Consider the following 11,675-nt stretch of genomic DNA (forward strand, 5'->3'; position numbering starts at 1 on the left):
AATGCGATTTGAAGCTATTCTAAGCACTTTGGTGTTTTTATGTTAACCAGTTTTTTCGAAAATCACAAAATGGTCTAAAACGTCTACAAATGCGATTTAAAGCTATTTTAAGCACTTTTGTGTTTTTGTGTAACCAAGTTTTTTCGAAAATCACAAAATGGTCTAAAATGTCGGCAAATGCGATTTGAAGCTATTCTTAGAACATTGGTGATTTTATGTTAACAAGTTTTTTCGAAAATCACAAAATGGTCTAAAATGTCTGCAAATGCGATTTGAAGCTATTCTTAGCACATTGGTGTTTTTATGTTAACAAGTTTTTTCGAAACTCACAAAATGGTCTAAAACGTCTCCAAATGCGATTTGAAGCTATTTTAAGCACTTTGGTGTTTTTGTGTTAACAAGTTTTTCGAAATGCTCAAAATGGTCTAAAACGTTTTTAAATACGATATTAGAGAATTTTCCGAAGCATATAGGAAAATAGTTTTGTGTCACTTAGCACACAGGTATAATTGTAATTCCTGATAGAGGGTGTTTCATTTGCCAAGTCATGCATAACATATCGCTGGAGGGGCTTTATAAGCAGCGGCGCATGTGGTTTAATCCTCTCCTTTGTTTTAATTAAGACTAAACCTACGTCCTGCGTCAAAACTCAATTTTCAAATTCCATTTCATCGTTGTCATTATATATTTGGAGAGTAATTTTTCGTATCACATCCTAACTATTCGTGATTTCTTCAGAATTCAACTGTTTTTTACGCATTCTCCCTCGTTTCTGTAAGTAACTGTTTAAATTTATAAAGGTATCATGCCAATTACTGTATGCCTTTTCGGGCACTCCTTTATTCGGAGGCTACGTGACTATGCCAACACGCCGTTCAACAATGCGGCTAATATGAGACTATCGAAACACAACTTTGTTATTGCCTACAGATGTAGAGGGGGTCTTAAACTTCATCAATACCCATCTTTATTATATGCTTGGCCTGTGTCGCCTGATGTTGTAATTATACAACTTGGAGAAAACGACCTAGCTGACCGAGATAATCGCTACATAGTCGCACGCTTATGCACTTTAGTTGACTTCCTGCTATGCGGAACAGGTTGTAAACTCGTGATGATTTGTCAACTCCTTAAACGATCGCCGAACGTAGTGGGTGGTCGCTTTAACAACAGGATCATTGAACTCAACCGAACTTTAGAAAGGCGGTTTGCAAATAGGCATGATGTTATACTATGGAAGCACAGAGGATTATAGGGCGATTTGTCTCATCTACATGTAGACGGTGTCCATCTCGGTCCATCAGGCATGTACAAGTATATGAGGAGTGTAAGAGGAGCGATGATGCACGCAGAAAAAATTCTTAAAAGGCAAGTATTTAAATAAATGTTTCTATCATCAGTAAATATAAAAAAAATAAAAAAATTTAAAAAAATTAAAAATTTATTGATGATATTTTTTTATAAGAATATGCAATAATACTGCTACTACTATTATATATTATAGATATAGATATAGTATTTTATACTATACAGTATAATTATCATTCTTCTACTATTACTTAGTAGTCTACTACCTATGATTACCGTAGGCCTACCTAACCACCAACTCATTACATGGTTTTCCTGGGTAATTTACAGCTATTTTAGCTGTGCCTCCAGGCTTTTTATCTTATGGTCGGCCATTTTATCTTCGGTTGGTGTTATACTATGCCATATCGATTGGCAGTTTTTTACTCTCCGCCGAATGTATTTTTATTTATAATAACGTAGCCACCAACTATTGGTCCTGGGTAACTTCCAGCAGTTTTATGCTGTGCCTCCAGGCCAAGTGGTGGGGCCGACCATACTATGCTTATATAGCTTTTTATACCATGTTAATTATATTTCTTTTTGGTTGGTTGGCTCACCCACGTTTGGATGTTTACCTGGGTAATTACCAGCTATGCTGTGCCGCCAGGTTACTTGCAAATCGATGGGTGAATCATACATGTTACCACGGGATATAAACCCGCAACTACTTTATATAGATATATATATTTTTTGTTTGTTCTTTAATTACTATTATCTAGGTAAAATGCCGAAATCAAAGTCCACTCGCCGGTCAGCGGCACCAAAACCAACCACAACGGAACAACTAACAGCTAATATCGACTATGAAAAATTGGCAGAGGCCGTAGCAAAACAGATGAAGAAACCGACCGATGCGCCTCCTGCTACTAATTCATCAGAGGGAGATGGACCATCGGTGATGGAACAAGCGGTTACCCCTTTAATCAGCGACCTTCTCCAAGGTGAGCCGTCAACTGGGTGTCAATTGACAATGATGGACACTATTGCCTTGGGGTCGGACATTCCTCTTCCCACCAAAACAAAAATTTGGAACGATCAATATATCGAAATAAGGTCTCTGCTCCCCAACCAACGCGACCCGCATATGTCGGTGACTATAGCAGGAAACCAAGTGCGAGTCGAGAGCGACCAAAAACGGAAACCGCTCACGGTTTTAGAATGGCAACAGGTGTTCCACATCTATGCAGCCATTTTCTTGGAAAAATTCCCAAAGGAATGTTTTAACATTTTAAAATATGCGAACAACATTTTGGAGTTGTCAATTACTGCACAGAACAATGCATGGCGAGCATACGATGAACAATTCAGAAGAGCCCGTCAAGGACGCTCCTTGAAGTGGGAGGTACTGCACACCGAACTGATGCTAAAGCTAGTAACATATCAATCGGTCCCGATGACCACTTCAGGGGTGAGAACGGGATTCAATCAGCCCTTTCGTGGGGTTCCCAAAGGCTACTGCTTTGCCTTCCATACAGGAAAAACCTGCACAGCACATTCCTGTACTTTCAAACACAACTGTCCCTCGCACCAGCCACCAGAAAGGCTTACAGACGTAGTCTGCAACTGTTGGCATCCTGGTCAGGAAAACGAGTACCCTTACCACTTAATGTAGGTACAATTTGTAATTTTCTGTCTCATTTATTTGACAAAGGTCTGGCACCGGGAACAATTTCCTCGCATATGTCTGCAATCTCGTTCGTACACAAGTTAGTAGGCCTACCGGATCCTAGCGGGTTTTTCCTCGTTCAAAAAATTATCCGCGGAATTCATTCTAGGGCGGCAAAAGTGGACTCTCGGCTTCCCATAACAAAAGGGATCTTGATTAGGCTACTCGATGCATTGGAGTTTATAGAACCATTACTACCCCATCGTTTGTTACTTGAAGCATTATTTCTTACAGCGTTTCAGGGTTTTTTTCGACTCGGAGAATTGGCATCTAAAGCCAAAGATTCTAACGTAGTACAGCGCAACGATTTAACTCTGAACAAAACTGGGGCCTTAATCATAATACGACACCACAAAACTGGAGTTGGAAAACCCCCCGTTTCGGTATCATTTGCACCATGGGTTAGAGAAAAGTACTGCCCAGTAGCCGCACTAACAAACTACCTCGCACATTGCCAACAGTCCACAGGTCCCTTGTTTCAGCACCTTGATGGCAAGGCGGTTACACAACAATTTGTGTCGTGCCGGCTGAGAGCGGCAGTGTCGTTTATTGGGTTGAATCCGAGCCATTACAAGGGCCACAGTTTTCGTATTGGGGCAGCAACACATGCTGCGTCATTAGGCATGTCAAATAGCCTCATTCAACAATTTGGGAGATAGAAATCTTCTGTTTTCAAGAAATACATTCGTATTTCATCGTTCAGTTCATAAGGGGCAGGTCCGTGGTTTTTGTTTGGTCTGGGTGGGAACCCATCCAAGGCTGGGTTTTTGGCGCTGACACCCAGACTCATGTCTTATATACAGCCAATTTCATATTTTATTGTATTTTAATCAGACTCAAGTAGATTTATAGATGTATATATTTGATGCTTAAGTCAAATTTGTTAACCTAATATTAAGTACTGTTTAGTAAGTAGAGTTTAATACTTTGATTTATACTTTGTTTAAATATTCTGATAACTGATATCCGTTATGCAGTATTTGATTTATGTTTCAGATGACATAACGTATAGGGCGTGACCCATTTTATATTATGTAATATAATTAAGTTTTATACTAGAAGTGATATGTCATCTATGTTTTACCAATATACACGTTTTAATATTCGTCATTTGAATAAATGACATTTCCATCCAATGATGGTTTATCTGTGTTTGTTTGTTGTCCTGTCCGGTCGCTAGCGTAACACAAAGAGAATTTTCCGAAGCATATAGGAAAATAGTTTTGTGTCACTTAGCAGACAGGTATAATTGTAATTCCTGATAGAGGGTGTTTCATTTGCCAAGTCATGCATAACATATCGCTGGAGGGGCTTTATAAGCGGCGGCGCATGTGGTTTAATCCTCTCCTTTGTTTTAATTAAGACTAAACCTACGTCCTGCGTCAAAACTCAATTTCCCTCCGACCACCCCATTCTTCCCCCGTTTTGCTTTGGCTGGGCGCTGACACCCAGACTCATGTCTTATATACAGCCAATTTCATATTTTATTGTATTTTAATCAGACTCAAGTAGATTTATAGATGTATATATTTGATGCTTAAGTCAAATTTGTTAACCTAATATTAAGTACTGTTTAGTAAGTAGAGTTTAATACTTTGATTTATACTTTGTTTAAATATTCTGATAACTGATATCCGTTATGCAGTATTTGATTTATGTTACAGATGACATAACGTATAGGGCGTGACCCATTTTATATTATGTAATATAATTAAGTTTTATACTAGAAGTGATATGTCATCTATGTTTTACCAATATACACGTTTTAATATTCATCTTTTGAATAAATGACATTTCCATCCAATGATGGTTTATCTGTGTTTGTTTGTTGTCCTGTCCGGTCGCTAGCGTAACACAAAGAGAATTTTCCGAAGCATATAGGAAAATAGTTTTGTGTCACTTAGCAGACAGGTATAATTGTAATTCCTGATAGAGGGTGTTTCATTTGCCAAGTCATGCATAACATATCGCTGGAGGGGCTCTATAAGCGAAGGCGCATGTGGTTTAATCCTCTCCTTTGTTATAATTAAGACTAAACCTACGTCCTGCGTCAAAACTCAATTTCCCTCCGACCACCCAATTCTTCCCCCGTTTTGCTTTGGCTGGGCGCTGACACCCAGACTCATGTCTTATATACAGCCAATTTCATATTCTATTGTATTTTAATCAGACTCAAGTAGATTTATAGATGTATATATTTGATGCTTAAGTCAAATTTGTTAACCTAATATTAAGTACTGTTTAGTAAGTAGAGTTTAATACTTTGATTTATACTTTGTTTAAATATTCTGATAACTGATATCCGTTATGCAGTATTTGATTTATATTTCAGATGACATAACGTATAGGGCGTGACCCATTTTATATTATGTAATATAATTAAGTTTTATACTAGAAGTGATATGTCATCTATGTTTTACCAATATACACGTTTTAATATTCGTCATTTGAATAAATGACATTTCCATCCAATGATGGTTTATCTGTGTTTGTTTGTTGTCCTGTCCGGTCGCTAGCGTAACACAAAAGCTATTTGTGCTCTTTGGTGTTTTTTTGTGAAAAGTTTTATCGAAATGTTCAAAATGGTCTAAAACGGTTTCTAATGTGATTTTAAGCACTTTGATGTTTTTGTGGAACCAAGTTTTTTCGAAAATCACAAAATGGTCTACAACGTCTCCAAATGCGATTTGAAGCTATACTTAGCACTTTGGTGTTTTTATGTTAACAAGTTTTTTCGAAAATCACAAAATGGTCTAAAACGTCTCCAAATGTGATTTTAAGCTATTTTAAGCACTTTGGTGTTTTTGTGTTAACAAGTTTTTCGAAAATCACAAAATTGTCTAAAACGTCTCCAAATGCAATTTGAAGCTATTCTGTACACTTTGGTGTTTTTATGTTAACAAGTTTTTTCGAAAATCACAAAATGGTCTAAAATATCTCCAAATGCGATTTGAAGCTATTTTAAGCACTTTGGTGCTTTTGTGTAACCAAGTTTTTTCGAAAATCACAAAATGGTCTAAAATGTCTCCAAATGCGATTTGAAGCTATTTTAAGCACTTTGGTGCTTTTGTGTAACAAAGTTTTTTCGAAAATCACAAAAGGGTCTAAAATGTCTAAAAATGCGATTTGAAGCTATTCTAAGGACTTTGGTGTTTTTATGGTAACAAGTTTTTTCGAAAATCACAAAATGGTCTAAAACGTCTCCAAATGCGAATTGAAGCTATTCTGTACACTTTGATGTTTTTATGTTAACAAGTTTTTTAGAAAATAACAAAATGGTCTAAAACGTCTCCAAATGCGATTTAAAGCTATTTTAAGCACTTTGATGTTTTTGTGTAACCAAGTTTTTTCGAAAATCACAAAAGGGTCTAAAATGTCTCTAAATGCGATATGAAGCTATTCTAAGCACTTTGGTGTTTTTATGTTAACAAGTTTTTTTGAAAATCACAAAATGATCTAAAACGTCTACAAATGCGATTTGAAGCTATTCTAAGCACTTTTGTGTTTTTATGTTAACAAGTTTTTTCGAAAATCACAAAATGGTCTAAAATGTCTACAAATGCGATTTGAAGCTATTCTTAGCACATTGGTGTTTTTATGTTAACAAGTTTTTTCGAAAATCACAAAATGGTCTAAAACGTCTCCAAATGCGATTTGAAGCTATTTTCAGCACTTTGGTGTTTTGTGTTAACAAGTTTTTCGAAATGCTCAAAATGGTCTAAAACGTTTTTAAATACGATATTAAGCTATTTTGTGCTCTTTGATGTTTTTGTGTGAAAAGTTTTAGCGAAATGCTCAAAATGGTCTAAAACGGTTTCTAAGGGCCTGTTTCTGCTGAGCAGAAATAATCGATTATTAACCGTTTATTTTTTTAATCGATTATTCTTGGGCAGCAGAAACGGCGCAAAATAAAATAACCGATTAAAAATAACCGATTAAAAACACTCAATCCATTGCGTGTTTTAATCGATTATTTCTTGTTTTAACCGATTATTGCGGAGCAGTTTTGAGCTGCAACACAAATAGCGATTATTGACCTCACTTTGACCTCTAGAGTATGACAAACTTATTCACGTCACAAAGCATGCTGTTTATTTGCGCGATATCGACGACGATCAGCAAAACCACGATCGCGATGTAGACCGAATAACAATCAAATGTTAAACATTTGATTTTTATTATTTTGTGGGGAAGAATTATACCGAGAGACTCCAGGATTCTGTGTTACAATACACCCGTTACATACCACCAGTCCAGGCTAACGATGTTTTACATGTCATTTTTTAGGCCTGTTTGTTGACTTGTTTCGGTAGAAATATATAGCATAGCCTAGGCCTAGCAGGCCGAAGGTAGAACCAACGAACGGCGAAACGAACTTTTTTCGCCGACGTGTCCTTATTAATATAACATCATTATTCTGTTGTATGTGGTACGGTAGTAGGCCTAGATGTTTATTTTTAAAATAATATAGCTTTACGTAAGAGTAATTTTTAATCCTACATGTGAGAGTTTTAGGCAGCGATAGGGTATAAACAAACCAACTCTCATCGGCCTTTCATAACTTGAACTGCGCTGTGGGAGAATGATGACGTGATTTTAAAAACCGATTACCTGAATAACCGATTAAAGTCGTAGCAATTTTCAATTGCAACGCGATTATTTTTGTGGTTTGCGGTGACTGGAAAAAATCGATTATTTTCATTTTTTCAGCAGAAACAGACCCTAATGTGATTTTAAGCACTTTGATGTTTTTATGTTACCAAGTTTTTTCGAAAATCACAAAATGGTCTAAAACGTCTCCAAATGCGATTTGAAGCTATTTTAAGAACTTTGGTGTTTTTGTGTTAACAAGTTTTTCGAAATGCTCAAAATGGTCTAAAACGTTTTTAAATACGATATTAAGCTATTTTGTGCTCTTTGATGTTTTTTTGTGAAAAGTTTTATCGAAATGTTCAAAATGGTCTAAAACGGTTTCTAATGTGATTTAAAGCACTTTGATGTTTTTTTGGAACCAAGTTTTTTCGAAAATCACAAAATGGTCTAAAACGTCTCCAAATGCGATTTGAAGCTATTCTTAGTACATTGGTGTTTTTATGTTAACAAGTTTTTTCGAAAATCACAAAAGAGTCTAAAATATCTCGAAATGCGATTTGAAGCTATTCTAAGCACTTTGGTGTTTTTATGTTAACAAGTTTTTTCGAAAATCACAAAATGGTCTAAAATGTCTCCAAATGCGATTTGAAGCTAATCTTAGCACATTGGTGTTTTTATGTTAACAAGTTTTTTCGAAAATCACAAAATGGTCTAAAACGACTCCAAATGCGATTTGAAGCTATTCTGTACACTTTGGTGTTTTTATGTTAACAAGTTTTTCGAAATCCTCAAAATGGTCTAAAACTTTTTTAAATACGATATTAAGCTATTTTGTGCTCTTTGATGTTTTTTGGTGAAAAGTTTTATCGAAATGCTCAAAATGGTCTAAAACGGTTTCTAATGTGATTTTAAGCACTTTGATGTTTTTGTGGAACCAAGTTTTTTCGAAAATCACAAAATTGTCTAAAACGTCTCCAAATGTGATTTGAAGCTATTCTAAGCACTTTGGTGTTTTTATGTTAACAGTTTTTTCGAAAATCACAAAATGGTCTAAAACGTCTCCAAATGCGATTTGAAGCTATTCTGTACACTTTAATGTTTTTATGGTAACAAGTTTTTTAGAAAAAAACAAAATGGTCTAAAACATCTCCAAATGCGATTTAAAGCTATTTTAAGCACTTTTGTGTTTTTGTGTAACCAAGTTTTTTCGAAAATCACAAAAGGGTCTAAAATGTCTCTAAATGCGATTTGAAGCTATTCTAAGCACTTTGGTGTTTTTATGTTTACAAGTTTTTTCGAAAATCACAAAATGGTCTAAAACGTCTCCAAATGCGATTTAAATCTATTTTAAGCACTTTTGTGTTTTTGTGTAACCAAGTTTTTTCGAAAATCACAAAAGCATCTAAAATGTCTCAAAATGCGATTTAAAGCTATTCTAAGCACTTTGGTGTTGTTATGTTCACAAGTTTTTTCGAAAATCACAAAATGGTCTAAAACGTCTCCAAATGCGATTTAAATCTATTTTAAGCACTTTTGTGTTTTTGTGTAACCAAGTTTTTTCGAAAATCACAAAAGCATCTAAAATGTCTCAAAATGCGATTTAAAGCTATTCTAAGCACTTTGGTGTTGTTATGTTCACAAAGTTTTTTCGAAAATCACAAAATGGTCTCAAACGTCTACAAATGCGATTTGAAGCTATTCTAAGCACTTTTGTGTTTTTATGTTAACAAGTTTTTTCGAAAATCACAAAATGGTCTAAAACGTCTCCAAATGCGATTTGAGCACTTTGGTGTTTTTGTGGTAACAAGTTTTTCGAAATGTTCAAAATGGTCTAAAACGTTTTTAAATACGATATTAAGCTATTTTGTGCTCTTTGATGTTTTTTTGTGAAAAGTTTTATCGAAATGTTCAAAATGGTTTAAACGGTTTCTAATGTGATTTTAAGCACTTTGATGTTTTTGTGTAACCAAGTTTTTTCGAAAATCACAAAATTGTCTAAAACGTCTCCAAATGCGATTTGAAGCTATTCTTAGCACTTTGGTGTTTTTATGTTAACAAGTTTTTTCGAAAAATCACAAAATGGTCTAAAACGTCTCCAAATGTGATTTGAAGCTATTTTAAGCACTTTGGTGTTTTTGTGTTAACAAGTTTTTCGAAAATCACAAAATTGTTTAAAACGTCTCGAAATGTGATTTGAAGCTATTCTAAGCACTTTGGTGTTTTTATGTTAACAAGTTTTTTCGAAATCACAAAATGGTCTAAAATGTCTCCAAATGCGATTTTAAGCTAATCTTAGCACATTGGTGTTTTTATGTTAACAAGTTTTTTCGAAAATCACAAAATGGTCTAAAACGACTCCAAATGCGATTTGAAGCTATTCTGTACACTTTGGTGTTTTTATGTTAACAAGTTTTTTCGAAAATCACAAAATGGTCTAAAACGTCTCCAAATGCGATTTGAAGCTATTCTGTACACTTTGATGTTTTTATGTTAAAAAGTTTTTTCAAAAATCACAAAATGGTCTAAAACGTTTCCAAACGCGATTTGAAGCTATTCTGTACACTTTGATGTTTTGTGTGAAAATTTTCTGTCGAAATGCTCAAAATGGTCAAAAACGTTTTTAAATACGATATTAAGCTACTTTGTGCTCTTTGATGTTTTTGTGTGAAAAGTTTTATCGAAATGCTCAAAATGGTCTAAAACGGTTTCTAATGTGATTTTAAGCACTTTGATGTTTTTGTGTAACCAAGTTTTTCGAAAATCACAAAATTGTCTAAAACGTCTCCAAATGCGATTTGATTCTGTACACTTTGATGTTTTTATGTTAACAAGTTTTTTCGAAAATCACAAAAGAGTCTAAAATATCTCGAAATGCGATTTGAAGCTATTCTAAGCACTTTGGTGTTTTTATGTTAACAAGTTTTTTCGAAAATCAAAAAATGGTCTAAAATGTCTCCAAAAGCGATTTGAAGCTATTCTTAGCACATTGGTGTTTTTATTTAAACAAATTTTTTCGAAAATCACAAAATGGTCTAAAACGACTCCAAATGCGATTTGAAGCTATTCTGTACACTTGGGTGTTTTTATGTTAAATATTTTTTTCGAAAATCACAAAATGGTCTAAAACGTCTCCAAATGCGATTTGAAGCTATTCTGTACACTTTGCTGTTTTTATGTTAACAATTTTTTTCGAAAATCACAAAATGGTCTAAAACGTCTCCAAATGCGATTTGAAGCTATTCTGTACACTTTGCTGTTTTGTGTGAAAAATGTTTGTCGAAATCCTCAAAATGGTCAAAAACGTTTTTAAATACGATATTAAGCTATTTTGTGCTCTTTGATGTTTTTGTGTGAAAAGTTTTATCGAAATGCTCAAAATGGTCTAAAACGGTTTCTAATGTGATTTTAAGCACTTTGATTTTTTTGTAGAACCAAGTTTTTTTCGAAAATCACAAGATGGTCTAAAACGTCTCCAAATGTGATTTGAAGTTATTCTAAGCACTTTGGTGTTTTTATGTTAACAGTTTTTTCGAAAATCACAAAATGGTCTAAAACGTCTCCAAATGCGATTTGAAGCTGTACACTTTGATGTTTTTATGGTAACAAGTTTTTAGAAAATCATAAAAAGGTCTAAAACATCTCCAAATGCGATTTAAAGCTATTTTAAGCACTTTTGTGTTTTTGTGTAACCAAGTTTTTTCGAAAATCACAAAAGGGTCTAAAATGTCTCTAAATCCGATTTGAAGCTATTCTAAGCACTTTGGTGTTTTTATGTTAACAAGTTTTTTTGAAAATCACAAAATGGTCTAAAATGTCTCCAAATGCGATTTGAAGCTATTATTAGCACATTGGTGTTTTTATGTTAACAAGTTTTTTCGAAAATCACAAAATGGTCTAAAATGTCTCCAAATGCGATTTGAAGCTAATTTAAGCACTTTGGTTTTTTTGTGTTAACAAGTTTTTCGAAATGCTCAAAATGGTCTAAAACGTCTCCAAATGCGATTTGAAGCTATTCTAAGCACTTTGGTGTTTTTATGTTAACAAGTTTTTTCGAAAATCACAAAAT

At 34.4% G+C, this 11,675-nt stretch overlaps 2 protein-coding genes across 2 annotated transcripts; both read left to right on the top strand.

The window, feature by feature from the left end:
- Window positions 1-892: 892 nt before the first annotated feature.
- LOC140060966 (uncharacterized) lies at window positions 893-1,255 on the top strand. The gene has a single exon (XM_072107344.1). It carries the CDS (start codon window positions 893-895, stop codon window positions 1,253-1,255), a length of 363 nt encoding a protein of 120 aa, XP_071963445.1.
- A 1,775-nt stretch (window positions 1,256-3,030) lies between these two features.
- LOC140060967 (integrase/recombinase xerD homolog) lies at window positions 3,031-3,675 on the top strand. The gene has a single exon (XM_072107345.1). The coding sequence runs from the start codon at window positions 3,031-3,033 to the stop codon at window positions 3,673-3,675; it is 645 nt and encodes a 214-aa protein (XP_071963446.1).
- The last annotated feature ends 8,000 nt before the right edge of the window (window positions 3,676-11,675 follow it).

The sequence above is a fragment of the Antedon mediterranea genome, chromosome 10 (assembly GCF_964355755.1).
Source record: "Antedon mediterranea chromosome 10, ecAntMedi1.1, whole genome shotgun sequence".
NCBI classification, from domain to species: domain Eukaryota; kingdom Metazoa; phylum Echinodermata; class Crinoidea; order Comatulida; family Antedonidae; genus Antedon; species Antedon mediterranea.

Coding starts and splice junctions, on each gene's coding strand:
- LOC140060966 (XM_072107344.1), top strand. CDS start 893: ATGAGACTATCGAAACACAACTTTGTTATTGCCTACAGATGTAGAGGG.
- LOC140060967 (XM_072107345.1), top strand. CDS start 3,031: ATGTCTGCAATCTCGTTCGTACACAAGTTAGTAGGCCTACCGGATCCT.